The sequence below is a fragment of the Tauraco erythrolophus genome, chromosome 15, assembly GCF_009769465.1.
Source record: "Tauraco erythrolophus isolate bTauEry1 chromosome 15, bTauEry1.pri, whole genome shotgun sequence".
NCBI classification, from domain to species: Eukaryota; Metazoa; Chordata; class Aves; order Musophagiformes; family Musophagidae; genus Tauraco; species Tauraco erythrolophus.
Window position 1 is genome coordinate 21,833,709 of NC_141479.1, and position 14,455 is coordinate 21,848,163.

A 14,455-nucleotide genomic window follows, 5' to 3' on the forward strand; every position below is an offset into this window, starting at 1 on the left:
CCCATTTTGAGTTTAAACTCCACAAAGGAATCTGTATGTAGCTGTCCTACAGCCTCAGCCTACGTTAGCATTTCCTCCTGCCTGCTGAAAGCCAGCCTGCCTCAGCCAACAGGCGTCCTGGGCGCCGATCCGTCCCAGAGCAGGTTCTCCTGCCTGCAGATCCACGCTCGGTTCCTCATACGCACCTGGTAGCTGAGGACTGCCATTCCCTCAGCCTTTCCAGTTCTTCTGCAAGTGGAGTCCCAAAGAGTCTCTTCCACTGAGAGCAAAGGACTGGCTCCAGCCTCGGCCACCAAAGCTAGGAAGGAAGACAGAAACCAGCAGTGTTAGCGGTGGCGTGCTCGGGAGTTGCTTGCAGCCAGGTGTGCACTCTATCCCAGCCAGAGAAAGCTCAGAAAAAGGGCTCCCCCCTCCTTAATGAACAAGTCCAAGTTGTACATACACCTGTAAGAAACATGAGGAGTTTCACGTCCTGGAAAGGCAAACAGGGTGCCCTGAAACTCCTCCAGCAGGACCAGTCATAAAAGAACTGTTCCACAAAGTCAATGTCCATGCTTACCACACGCAACAAAACCACTACTCCCATGTGGAACAGTGCACGAAGAGTTACACACAGGGGAGAGAAAAAAAATAATTAAAAAGTCTGTGATGTTCTGAAGATGAAATATGAACAGTTACCGCTGCGGAGAAAAGCAGGATGGGACATTTGGATTGACACGCTGTGAGAACATCGTTGACCCCTTCTGCTGATTCCTCACAGTCCAAGCTGGCATTAAGCAGGCCCTGGAAGAGGATAAATTACAAGACAACTACACACATATGTCTTTGCTGCTTTGAAGCAGCTCACCAAGCCATGTGTAAACTAATCAAAGGTAACTGTAGGGGTCAGCATGGCCCAGCAAAAGAAATGTGTGCTCTAGAGCTTCTCCTTCCCCCACCAGCTTTGCTGTACTGTATTAAAATTAACCTCTGCCACTACTTCCTCCTGCCACTTCTCTTCACTTTCCCAGATTACTGCTCCTCTTTTCGGAATTCACACCAACCATTCTCAAAACAAGGGTACAAATAGCACATCTCGTTGCCAAGAACAGCGCACATCCTGGTAAAGAAACGTCTGCTCTGGCTAGCATGGACAGTGGAGCAGGATGACAAAAGCAGCACTAACCCTGAAGAAGTGAGCAGTGATGTCGTAGGAGAGCGCATACCCTCTGGAACAGATGTTCTTCTGTGGGAAGACCAGGAGAGAAAAAAAAATATATTCCTTCCCTTTCGAATTATGATTTTCTTTCAACATTTAGGTGTCTGGAACAACAGGACTCAGACAAACAAAGTGAGATCCTGAGTATCGGCTCAGAATGCAGAGACTTTTGTTTCTAGATAAAGCACCACCACTGACTAGGCAGTGCTTCCCAGTCCCAGCACCGACGGCCCTGCTTAGCACGTGTCGTGGGTGGCAGAGGCAGTTTGATTAACAGTCTTGGAACGAGTGGAGGTTTCTGGCTGTGCCTAATATGACAGTGCAGGAGGGCTTGAAAAGGCCATCAGTCAGGATGAGTAAATAGAAAGGATAGCTATGCTCAGAGCTCAAAACTGTGCTCCGAGGGGCCTGCAAGTCAACTGATCCGCCCCCAGGAAGCTGCAGGGATGTTTCTGAATGTTTCTCCAGCACACATAACACGGGAAGATGAGCAGAGTCTCACTCGACACATAGCAAATTAGTTTAACGCCCTGGCACGACAGAGAAATTGGAGAAAAGCTCTCGAGCTTAATGAGTGGAACCTCCCTACACTCTGATACAAGCTAAGTTTGTTCCAAGTTTGGCTGCATGTTAACTGTCCTAACCCCAAGTGTAAGGTCTTTATCCAGAGCATTTACCTACAAGAAATTATCATGAGGCTAACGACACATACCAGCTCCGAGTTTACGAAATGAAAAAAGTCTTCACAGTCCAACATTGTTTTCCTTCCTTTTCGACAAGTCGTGACCAGAGCTGATGCAGGGAGCCCCACCAGGATCCTCAGGCAGGGAAGAACAAAAACAAAATTGAGGTTACTGTCGAGAGGAGAATCAGACTGCACACTCTCAGGGAATGTGCTTTTGATTTTCAAGAGAGTTTGAGAGTATGTCAAACGTAAGAGATCTCAAACACGTTGACAGAAACCGCACAAGGAATTTTTCCAGTTGCCTGCATTTCAATGATATACACACACCACTTCCAAAGATACTATCAGTGGCTCGAAAACGGAAATGCACACCTAGATTACAGCAGCAAATAGAGTAATCGAATGATGGTTAACACAAGTGGTGGCATTTAGAGTGTTGCTGGCTGTAGGCAGGGTCCATGAGGATGTGTAGTCTTTGAAATCCAGGCTAGTGGTAGCCCGAGATGGCACACTGAAACGCAGCCAAGACATGTGGGTGCCAGGAATAAATCTCTCTTGCACAATGGTTACCGTGACATATAGTGGCACTTTCCCTTGCTGTGGGTTCACAACTGCACAGACTGTGATTGCTTTGAACAGCAGTTTTGTCCCAGGTATTCCCAGCTATTCAGATCTGCATTTACCTTCTGTGCAGCAGCAGCTCCTGCTGCCTCCATAGCTGCTCACCCAAAGCAGAGCTTTGTTTTCTGTCTTTCAGTCTTTCCCGGAGAATCTCAAACAAGAAGTGTCTCCGGGCATCCAAGCAGCCAGAAGGCAGCTTTCGCCTACACCCCAGCTCCACCACCATCTCCTAAACGGGGAGGAGGAGGAAAAACAGTGTTTGTCAGGGGTACACATGAGTTTGCATTCAACCCCTCCCTGTTTCTCTGAAGTAATACAAAGGGATCAATACGACAACTCCCTCTCTCAATCTCCATGCCACTGCTCACATCTGAGGGCCAACTATCAGCCTTACACACACCAAGGTATTAGGAAATACGTGGGCTGGTCAGATTCAAGGACTGAACATCCAGATCAAAGTCTGAAATCACCTGCAGCTTGCAGAGAATATCAGGATTCACTGACATCTTCGATCGGCCATAGCTACCCAGGTCCAACCTGAAATTAAGAGACACACCAGGTAACTAAGCCTGTTAGCCCAGGAGGATAACACCATTCAAATAAAATCAAATGGCTTCAGATGAACACGAAGCTCTAACATTAATGGTCCTTAAATAAGCTGTAGGTGAGACAGCAGCTCTCCTCTAACCCTCCCTTCTTATTTTCCAGCTTCAGCCACTTCCTCAGGGGCATTGGTGCTTGTCTGGCCAAACAAAATCTGAATACAAATTCAACTTAAAAGAGACAGACAGACTAGGGACTATCTGTGACTGCAACCCCAGACCTCTGTCTTCTAAAGCAAGATTCTTAAGCAAAGACTTATGGTGAGTCATGCAGAGCCACCTCCCAGCTTTCACTTCCAGCCAGACCTGTGCGAAGGGAATCGCTTCCGCAGCCCCGTGTAAGGCACAAGCTCACAACTCCCAGCTGGCAAGGCCATTAGCAGAACCCATTGCTTCTGCAGAAATGCAAGTCATGATACAGAATACCTTTGTGAGGAATCCAGAATGGTGTTGATAATAATGCCACACGCCTTCTCCAGGTCTCCGTCACAGCCACCAGCAGCAGAAGGTGCTGGAAGATACCATTGATAGATGGCCCAATAGTGGAAATCCTGTCTGCGATATTGAAAACGAGAAGATAGGAAATGGTGTTTTAATGGTGCCCTTCCCTTCACGCCAAAGGAAGTTCATGCACCAAGTGAAGCGGAATGACAGGTGCAAGCACCCACATAAGTGCAGATTTAAGAGGAGCCATGCACCAGATCCCACATCCTGACGTCAGCTCTCTCTTGCTTCTGGAAACGGGGAAGTTTCGTGAAAAGTTGTTTGGAAGGACTGCGCACGCAGGCCAAAGGTTATCTTGGTGAGCTTCCTCAAGTTAAAACACACATCTCGTTCTAGCATTGCTTCAACTCTGGACAAACCCTACCAGTCAATAGGCACCAGTGTGCTGCAGCAGCTCGTTTATTTACTTTTGTTGCTACCTTCCTGACCTTCAATGCTTTTTCTTCATTCGAGCGGGGAAGACTCTCGAACTGTTCCCTTTTCAACAGAACCCCTCTGTGCTTACCTTTCTGAAGCAGAGAGGATATCCTTTTCAGGGTACACTTGCAGCTCCAACAGCAGCCACTCTCTGAAAGACAACTGGGAAAAGCGATGATTTCGGCAGGAGGGCAGACCAGTAAGGCAAGTAATTTACGCAGAACGGCCACTCTCTTCCCAACCCAAAACCCACCTTCACCCAGACACAATCCCGTGCAGATTAAGAGAGATGAAACAGGAGACATTAACCCAAGGAAGCTCCTGTACTATTTCCCTTGCAAGAAATCTAAACTAAAACCCCACTGGCATTCAAAACTCTGCTGAAAGCAAGCCTATAAAGCATCTCACCCACACCCACACCCACCCACCCCTTTGACATTTCCAAACATGCTCATCTTCTTAAAGTCTAGAGACCAGAATGAACGTATGTTATTAGAAATAAACGCTGAAGTGAACAAAGCACCATAGTCAGACAGACTGGGATAAGCATCAAAGGAAGGTTATAATGCAAAGGTACTTCAGCCTTGCACATCAAGCTAGCCAGGCACAAGGAGTCATTCTAGCAGCACGACAAACTCCTCTGCACAAAGACAAACTGGTTTTATATGAACTAGGTTAAAAAAAGAAATCCTATCAAATCAGATGCATCGCAAGGATGGTATCAAGAAAAACAGCTGAGATGTTAACCTGCTTCATAGCAGAGCCAAACAGCCCAAGATACACGGGTGGCTGAGGAGAACACTGACATGTAGACAAAGCTCCAAAAGAAAGCAAGTATTTTCAGTTATTTGACTCACCATCACTTCATAGACACTATGCAGTAGGAAGCTAAGGTCACGGACAGGCCCTTTCTCTACAGTTCCTGATGATTTCCTTACTGACCCAGTATACCTTGTCATGCTTTCTGCTTTTGCAATAAATAGGACACAAAAGATTTACCTCTAGCTTTCCATTTCTACCTTCCCATCACCGTCGAAATCTACAAATAACGTTGAGCACATAACCCGTGACATCTTCCAACTGTCAGACCAACTTTCCAGCCATTAAGTTTTTACAAGAAGCTTTTTATCACTAGTAAGGAAATTGCAAAGGGCAGATCTGAAAAGTGAGAATTACATGAACTTAAGTCATGGAAAAGACTTATACCTGGAATGCCTTCTCCTTCAGGAGCTCTTGAAAGCGTGCTTGCTTCCATAAGCAGAGGCTTGCTCTTCTGTAGTTTAGAGAGGGGCACGACAGGGAACTCCAGGTTAGGTCAGCTTTACCCTCCTCGCACTGGATTCCCCGAGCTTCCAAGCAGAGCCGTGGCAGGAGGTACTGCAGCTAAAACAAAGGCACAAAACCCCTGCACGTTTCCATCACAAAAAAAGGCCCAGTGCAACCTCTGGTTGTGTGAAGCTGCCAAAGAGGCAGATACACAAGACAGTAGGATGAGAGGGTTCAAAGATGCATTTTTTAATAAAGTTTTCTCTGTACAAGTTATAGCTGCACAGGAGTCTGCAGCGGGAAACATCAGTGAGACTGATCTTTCTCATAAGTAACAGCAGAACTTTTTCCCTTTTACCTTTTTAACGAGGCTAGGAGGGAGCAAGGCGCACAAATCTTCATGAGAACAGGATGAAAACTTGCACATAAGATAAGATGCTGCCGCAGTGCAAAACCTGATAGAGAAAAAGAACTCTGTTATCTGGTTGGTTCAATCATATCTTTTTCCTCTCATGAAAGTCCAAAGTCAAAGACTGAGTGACAAAAATGCTGTTAACCAACACATCTCAAATCTATTTGCTTTTGGGACCACTTCTGTTCATGTGTTCCCAACCCCAAGTACATCAATGACACGAATTTCATAACCAGAAATTAAACTATAACCTTTGACAGCATCCAGTCAGTCCTTTCTCCAGCAAGCAGCACGATCATCAGGATGCTATTTCACGTGGGGCCACCATCAACCTGTTTGTCTAGCACCTCTGTGCAGCACAAACACCTACATACTCTGTGGAAATCCTCTGCAGGAACACGGGAGCTTTACCAGCACCCCTCCTGTGGCAAACCTAACCCCATCGCCTGGGGAAGCGAGGATGTGGTGGGTGTGGGATCTCACCTCATGCAGAAGGCAAACGACTCTTCGGTCCTGCACACTAGCAAGCAGTTCCAGTATTCAGAAACGGAAAGGACCTTTTCAGGAACAGGCTGAGAAATCCCCAAATTGGCTTCCACTTCTGGAATTAAAGCTCTGGATTCACTTAAGTGGATCACAAAAGCTGCTAGTCCTAAAATGTGAGCATCATTCAGGGAAGGACCCTGTAAGCCAAACATAAGTAGAGAACTGAAGAGAGAGACATTTTGTTTGTAACAAAACAAAGCTTTCTCAGAAAAAGATCAGAATTAACCAAGTAGCAGAACATTGCTTCTGCCCGTTGACTAATTGGCGCAGTGATATCAATTTAGCAGATGAGAGGCACCAGTTGCATCAAACATGTTCTTCCTTCCTTGAAATTCTGCAGCTATCTTTGGTCAACCTGCAGCAAAATTTGTATGCTTCTGTGACGCAGTAACTTGAAGCAACTAGCTGTATGTTCAGCCCAGCAGAATTTGAGACTGTCAAGGCTTTTTAGCTTCTATGACAGCTAATCTAATCTATCAGCCTTTTAATTGCACCCTTGCAACACCACAGGGCAAAGGAAATAAACCCAACAGTCCTTTAAAAGGAAACCATGCGCTGCTGCACCCCAGATTTGGGAGTCTTTTGTTTTTAAAAGGGGTGTACAACCGAAATACTCAGCGTGGAAGCTTGGGAATTAAACGTTCTACTATTTTCTTTTGGCTGCGTTCATAAACTTGCTTATTTCAGCTTCTGTTAAAACGTACCTCAGAATGCATTAACCTACTACAGTAGCAGTTCTGTAGGAAAACATTCAGCTCACACTCCTGAGAGAAAGCCCATACTACTTGTCTGAAATTAGGGGTTTTTTTTGGAAGCCTGAGAGCTCAAAGTCCCTCTACAGTGCAATCCAGACAGCTGCATGCCCCACAGCTCAGGAAACGGAACTAGGATAGTCTTTAGCACACTATAACCATATGATTCGTGGTTGGAAAACTAACCTGATGATAAATAAGCTGGCAGAGCCTGCCCAGAAGGGCAGGTAAGAGATTCCTGTGTCCACACATCATCTTCACAAACAAGGAGAGACATGGTCCCTGCCTGCAGAAGGTAAAAACCACATGCTCATTTTACTGCTTCTTTTTCCCCCCCCTCAATACAGGAAGAGGTATTTAAAAAGGCTTGAACACAATGAACCTGAGCCATACTTGTCTGTAAACATAGGACAATTATCATTCCATTTATAGGCTCAAAGGAAGGGTCATTTTTGGAGCATCTGAACAGAGGACCCCTACAAAGACATGAGCTCCACCAGTGCCCCGCCTCAAATACTTAATAATATATAGTCAAAGAGGTGTTCTGAGATGACAACAAGGAGAGGAGGAAGCTCCCTGGGGCACAGGCAGCTTTTTTCAGACAGAGAGCACAAGGTAAACAGAGGCAGAAGCAGTAAATGGGATCAAAAACAGAGCAAGAGCAAAAAGGAATTAGTATGACACGGTCCTGTTGCAAAACAGAGGAAAGGAGGAAGAGAGGGGAGAGACTTTCCCACTCAGCTGACAAAAAAAAAAAACATCTTCAGGGGAGATCAGATGGGGAGCTGGGTTTAGAAACAATTTCCTGGGACGCTCTCGTTTATCACAGCTACTTTTCAGCACAGGTTTTTGAACACATTCATCTGCTCCAGGGCAAAACAGTGTTAGAGACGCACTGGTTGCCAAAGCATGCTGCACTCCAGAGAGGCAGCCACCTCGTTCAGCACCGTCAGCAGCTGGGATCACAGGCAGCTTGTCACTACATCGTTTTTGTCCAGCAAAGCTATTTTCCACTGAAATGTTGGCCATAATGTTTACAGGTGTCTGTTACGTCATGAAGGAGATGTCATTAATGGAGTCCTTCCAGCGGTGAAGGACTCTCCTTCCCCATACAGACCAGAACCAGTCGCTTCCAGGGGAAAGAGGGGACGGGAGGTGAGCCAGAAGGTGTATCAAGCTGCTTTCCTGTGCCTGCAGTGTTAAACTTCATGCCCTATGCACTTCACATTAGATCTGGCATTGGGGACGAAGGCTGAGGTGCCTGGATCTGCAAAAACACCCAACGTGCCAAAAAGGCACACTGAAGACACATCACTGCTCGCTGTCAAAAGACAAGCATTGTCCTCTCCTGATCTTTAGTGTCAGCCAGCAAGTACTTCCTGGGCAAAAAGAATTTTCTTCATTCTCCATCCCCCACCACTGAGCCGAAAACACCAACTTGAGCACGTAGCATTTGTGGAAAGTTTTTATACGTTGTCACATACTACAAAGCAGAGCCAAACGCCACCTTTTTCTGAAGGGATCAGTAACGACAGAGGAGAAACATGTTTTATTTACACATACACATCAAAGCGCCTTAGTTCTTAGATCACAGAAACTCAGAATAAAGCAGCTGGCAATTGCCAGCCTGGCACAGTGGGTATGAACAACCAGAAGTCCCTCCTCGCCCCTGGACAAGTGTTGGAATTCCAGTGTATTAACCACTATTAACTGTTAGTCTTGTGTATTAACCAGTTGTGATTTCCCGGCTCTTTCACTCGCACCTTACCTGTCGGGAGGGTTAAAATAGGAAGCAGCTATCAGGTTTTGGCAGAATGATGTCAGCAGAAGATCAACAACCTGGAATAAGAGACACACTGCCAATTCCTACTCGTCAGGCTGGATACCTAGTTTTGTGCTGCATATATATATTGTGTTTCTTGACATTAAAACAATGAGACAAATTGGTCAATGACATTCACTACAAGTTGTACAGATCCACTGGCACTAAGAAGAGATGGAAAATTAAGCCAGTAACAGCCCGGGAATAATCCCAGCAAATACCTAGACAAGCCTGGTGAAGAAAGCCCAGCTCATCACAGGACTGCTCTGATAGAACGTATCTCTAGATCTCACCACCAGACATCCACCAGCTTCCAAGAGGTTAAAACATACTAATAGTCTGTGCACAAGGCCGACAAAAGGAGAAGTGTCTTTCCTGTTCTCCACAGACAAAGCAACCTTTCACAGGTACTACTCAGATGCATCCTGACCTCCCCAACCCCACTCTCCTCTCACCCCAAGCCAGATGTACTCACGCTCTGATGGCAGGGTTCCAGCCTGGGGGCAGAAATGTCAACTTGGATTGGAGAATTCGAAGTAGCAGCTTCATTCTCATCACTGCTGTGACCCAAGACACTTGCCAGTCTGTCAGAAATCACTGCAATCTGTGCTGGCACATCTGCAGGAAGGTAACAGAAGAGGAGAACCAGGACAGAAGGCATGAAAGATTTACAACTCCACATAAAAGGAAGAACAAGTGAAATATGTACTCTAATTGAGCAGAGCCCGAGGTATGTGATGAAAAGCTTTAATGAGCAAAAAATGTTAGCTAGAACAGAGTTATCACCATCTTCATTTTAGAAGACAGCGTTATTTTCCCCCCAGTGCTACTACCCACGCACATCAAGAACAGTTTTTCACACCAGAAAGGAAACAGCCTTCAAAAGGGGGCCCAAGTCAGCAGGCGAGCCCCAGGAAGGGGGCTGCCCATCCGGGCAAAGATCGGTGTGGTACCAAGTGACCATCGCAAAGATGCAGACCACGATGTTCCAAACTCAAGCATGGGAAATACATCAGATGTTAAAATATGTATAGATATGTGTATATTCATAGCTGGAAGGTTTATACAGATCTGGAAAGTCACCATCATCAGGTACCAGTGGCAAGTAAGTACTGCTGTTGCTTTGGCTAGCATTAGCCACATTTTATTGATGCAGCTTTTGTAACAGTCAGTTATGGGTGGCTAGAACATGCCTTCCTGCATACCTTCATATTTAGCCTGGTCCACAATCAGCGTCCTTAGAGCGGCCAGTTCGGCCTTCAGCTGCTCAACAGGCTCTTTGGAACGGCTGGTCTCTACTTTTGGTTCATCTAGACAAGCAAGAGCCAAACACAACACGTTATCCTCACCTCTGTGCATTGTATCAGTTCATAAAAGGCTTTTACAGAAAAATGCATGCAGAGATTGCTGAAAGCAGTATGTTTTCTTTTCCATAAGCTATAACAGGTCTCCAAACTGACATTCTGCCACATATACAGCTTTGTTTTTACATTCAAAATGTGTGATTTGATTAATCATTTATGAGCTTATGCCTAGTTGCAGAAAAGAATTCAGTTTTTAAAGACAAGAGGCAAAAGAGTTCTCCTTTCAGAGGTTTTTTTCCCCACTTGCTTTAGCTCTCTGCCCCCCACAGAAACTGTCCTCAAAAGACTGGAACCAGTCTCAAAATACACAGACATTACAGCGTGAATACTACGTCATCAGCTTCTCCTCAAGCCCACACCATGCAACATCTTCAGATGTTACATGTTACTCCACTCTGGTTTTTGTTCAAAAGAAGAAAAATAAAAGGACGTTCCTTTTACCACTAGAAAGAGAGTGCCACCAGCTACAAGCTCCCCCAGCAGAGCCTCAAAAACCACCCATACGGTTTGTCAGACAGGAACAGCGTGTTGCACATGGGCCAGAAATAACTCAGCCAGGAACGAGAGAAGTAACAAAGGTTAAAATTAATGCTTGCTATAAACACACTGCAAAGCAACGAGGCGTTAAGAGACTGCTGAGTCACCTTTATGTGCAAGAGCGAGCACTAACGAACAGGGCAGGCTTAGAGCTGACCAATCCTCCATCCTGCCCTAAATCCAGTCTCTGTGCAAGAGCCCAGGGATGGATTAGGATGCAGGGGGTGGCAGGGGATGCAGACGAGGCCAGTCAGATGCAGGGGACACAGCCCAGGTGATGCCACTAGAGGTCACTGGCAATTCAAGGACTCCTGCAGAGCTCCAGCTGCCCGCGGGGACCCTGCTGATCTGGGCACGCAGGGATCCTTCATCCCTGCCGGTTGCCAGGACAACCTCGGCAGCCAGACTGCTGCACATCTGTGCTTCCCCAGCACGGCTCTGTCATGCTTCTCGAGCTACAGCATCTCCAGGGAGCTCCAAAGCGCCCTGAGCAGGAGACCATTCCAGATTGGCCTCTACGCACAGACCACCCTGATCTCCGCCACGCTCCAGGAACGATCTCTGCTCACTAGCCTGACCTTTTCCTTTCGTATAAACCTGCCGGGAGGATGTTGCCCCTTTTGAAACACCCACTTGCTGAAAGAGATGGGAGAGCTCATTAAGCTACCTATTACGCTGACACGCACCGCACCAGTAATGTGGCTACAGTGATGGGACCCGAAATTAGTGGGGCCTTCCCACCCCAACGCATGTAAACCATGCCCCACAATCCCTCCAGCGCTGGCTCCATCCCCAGCCCCTCCTGTTCCCCCAGATCCCAGTCACACACTGTAATCCATTCTTAAAAGGGGACGATGGTGGGTTCAGGCAGTGCCACTACGCGAGGGCTCCACGCAGCAGCTGAGCAGCAGTCAGGCTGCAAATGCTGATTCACGGAGATGTATTTGAGCTAGATTTAAATCAGCCAGCTCAGGCATGGTTTGCAGCCTCAGCACAGCACACGGGCTGCAAAAACCCCACCCGGGGAGAAAGTCCTTACCAGAGTAACTATTTAATGCCTCCCTCAGACCTAAAGAACATACACACATTTATGTATCGATTAAAGACCTCATCAGCTGTAGCTTTTTGAAAAATTTCAATTCAGGAGAGCTTCCATGGAAATATTACCTTTTTTCCAAACTGATCCATAGATAAATGTTGTATTTTTTTTACCTTGTAATGCTTTCTCTTTCATAGCCCGACAGGCTTGGGTGTACGTGGAGTACAAGTTCGGGGGTATTTTATCAGCTCTATAACAAAAAAAGAAAAGACATTTATTGTACCACATAACCACTTCAGCTTTATTAAACATAAGCATAAACACCAGCTATGCTATGAAACGTCCTTAGAGAGGCCCCAAAGCATTCGGAGCATCTGAAGCATTTTTTTAGTCATCATCTGACATGAGGGCCAGAAATTTATATCCAAGACTTTCATAGCAAGTAGTAACACACACACTACACAAAAACAATATACATTATTAATGCATGCATTAGCACCCATTTCATATATAGTACGTGTGTAAGATCACACAGGAGCCTAAGTTGTGTGTCACACAGTATTCTCACATCTAAAACGCCAAGGTGACGGAGACCAAAGTCTGACCTCCAGCACTTGCTGGGCAGGCACTCAATACTAAAAAAGTATTACACGAGGCTCGCTGGAACTCAGCTGCTCCTCTTACAACTTTAATGTTAAAAAATGATCCGGTCCTTTTTTACAGTCGGACTGGAACGACAAGGCAGGACCGAATGGCTCATTTGTAGGCAGTGTTGTGAACATTTTTTCTTCATGGTAGGTTACAAAGGAATCACTGGATTTAAAATAAAGCTGTTTCTGCAATGCAGAAAAGCACTTTTAAACGTGCATACAGGACAAGCTCGAGCTCTGAGAGGGGCTGTGTTCTCTGGGTACATTATACTGATGTCCTTTAAGAAGCTCATAAACACACATTGAAGTTTCATCTTGCCCTTCTCCCATATCCCCTCCCAAAGAGAGGACAGCTTTTCACAAGAGACTCGTCTTCCTGGTGAAATTTTATATTCAGCAGTATCCTCCAAAGTCTCCATAAAAAAACATGTGTCTGCTCTGCAGTCAGAGGGCTGCACGGGACGACTCCTAGATAATGGTTTTAGAGTGGCTAGAGGACTAATTACAGAACTGAAGACCTTCACTACCCCATCCACAGCCTGCAAGCCACGAGCCTGGCCACCAAGCCCTGCCAAGAGGGTTAGCCAATGCCCAGCATTTCGTAAACAAGGTGTCAAAGCTTCTGATAATCTGATGCAAAGTCACACATTCTTAAGACAAAGTCCAGAAGCACGGAAAAATAACACTAGGAGGAAATAATACCTCTTCAAAGACTCTATAAAAGCCATGCGCACATCCGGGGTTTTAGGGAGCTGCAACAGAGACACAGGCAGGTTAGGCACAAATTGCCTGTCTACAAACACACACCTAAATGGGAGGATCAAAAAAAAAGGCAAAACCAAATACTAACCACACGTGGCTCGAGCAAAGCAGGAAGAAACCAGGAAGTGTAATACGGTCGCCTGAAAATACTGAGACAGAAGAGAAACAGCCAAATATTAACAATGCCAACGCTGGAAAGTGCCGTCGCGTTACCTCAAGAATTAATCTGGCTCCTGCAAATGAGAAATATTCCTGGTAACATGAATAACCACAAACAAATCAAGCCCAGATTAGCCAATAGCTGTTCGTTTCTTTAATTTTGCCTTTTATTTACTGCAACAATTGTGGACTTCTCTTTGCAGGTCTGCATATGCCTTTTTACTCTCTGCACAAATAGCCTCTGCTTAGATGACTACTGAGGAAGTGGATAACATGGGAAGAATTTCCCAAAACCTCCTCTGCCCACATCCTCAGTTTTTCTTGTTTTGTTATTTTGATTTAGACTTGGCTTTCATTATTGTTACAGCCAAAACCAAGAGGAGTTGAGAAGCACACGGTACCTGGCTTCTATCACAGATGTCGGGATCTTCCTTGTGTTTTCAAATATCTGAAGGGCCTTTTCAACGTCACGAAGTGCCTGGCCCTGGGGCTGGCTCACACAAGGAACAAGGAGAGAAAGATGTTGTGAGAAATCAAGGATGACAATAGCCTTCCCTGCTTGTTCTTCCAGGGTTAGTAATAGTTGTCTGTGCTGGGAAGGGAAGTGACTGAATAGATGCAATCGAATAACAAGAACTACCTGATACGCAGAGTAAAACTGCAGGATGGAGAAACTGGGCCTGAACCATCAGCCTGTCTTGATAAGGCTGCTATTTACAACAGCTATTCTGGGTCAGCCCAAAGGTCTGTGTAGTTCTGTACTCACCACCTACAGCAACTGCAGCAGATACTCCTGCTTAACATCACTTTGTTTATTCAATTGTCCCCCATGGGAACAATACATTTTCTGTTCTGAATTTGGTTTATTGTTGTTCTATTTCACTTCATACACTTGGAATTAAGGCCCATAATCTTTGCTTCCAGCCCATGGTACTACACCCCAGGCAGAGGGACAGCCGCCCCGGGTTTCTCTTGTTCGAGCCGTAAGACATCTTAAGACTGCAACAACCCTGGCCAGTTTCTCAACAGACAAACAGATCAGACTTGGAAGAAATTAACTGAGATCTTCCCTCGCGACTTTCAGTTCATCACAGGACTCGATTTCATTGCAGTATGCTC

The 14,455-nt window shown here is 45.8% G+C and overlaps 1 protein-coding gene across 1 annotated transcript in view; it reads right to left on the reverse strand.

Annotated features, from left to right (window-relative positions):
• FANCA (FA complementation group A) overlaps window positions 1–14,455 on the reverse strand; it is a 35,639-nt gene that overhangs the window by 5,064 nt on the left and 16,120 nt on the right. Inside the window, exons 18-36 of the mRNA XM_086620961.1 lie at window positions 13,738–13,826; window positions 13,266–13,326; window positions 13,118–13,167; window positions 11,939–12,015; window positions 10,031–10,135; window positions 9,301–9,443; window positions 8,772–8,842; window positions 7,190–7,289; window positions 6,189–6,388; window positions 5,652–5,748; window positions 5,234–5,410; window positions 4,116–4,189; window positions 3,533–3,661; window positions 2,975–3,041; window positions 2,567–2,733; window positions 1,911–2,016; window positions 1,166–1,225; window positions 679–783; window positions 186–298 (exon numbers count right to left, since the gene is read on the reverse strand). Of these exons, the coding sequence (XP_086477087.1) occupies window positions 186–298; window positions 679–783; window positions 1,166–1,225; window positions 1,911–2,016; window positions 2,567–2,733; window positions 2,975–3,041; window positions 3,533–3,661; window positions 4,116–4,189; window positions 5,234–5,410; window positions 5,652–5,748; window positions 6,189–6,388; window positions 7,190–7,289; window positions 8,772–8,842; window positions 9,301–9,443; window positions 10,031–10,135; window positions 11,939–12,015; window positions 13,118–13,167; window positions 13,266–13,326; window positions 13,738–13,826 (1,991 nt within the window). The remainder of the gene's footprint in view (window positions 1–185; window positions 299–678; window positions 784–1,165; window positions 1,226–1,910; window positions 2,017–2,566; window positions 2,734–2,974; window positions 3,042–3,532; window positions 3,662–4,115; window positions 4,190–5,233; window positions 5,411–5,651; window positions 5,749–6,188; window positions 6,389–7,189; window positions 7,290–8,771; window positions 8,843–9,300; window positions 9,444–10,030; window positions 10,136–11,938; window positions 12,016–13,117; window positions 13,168–13,265; window positions 13,327–13,737; window positions 13,827–14,455) is intronic.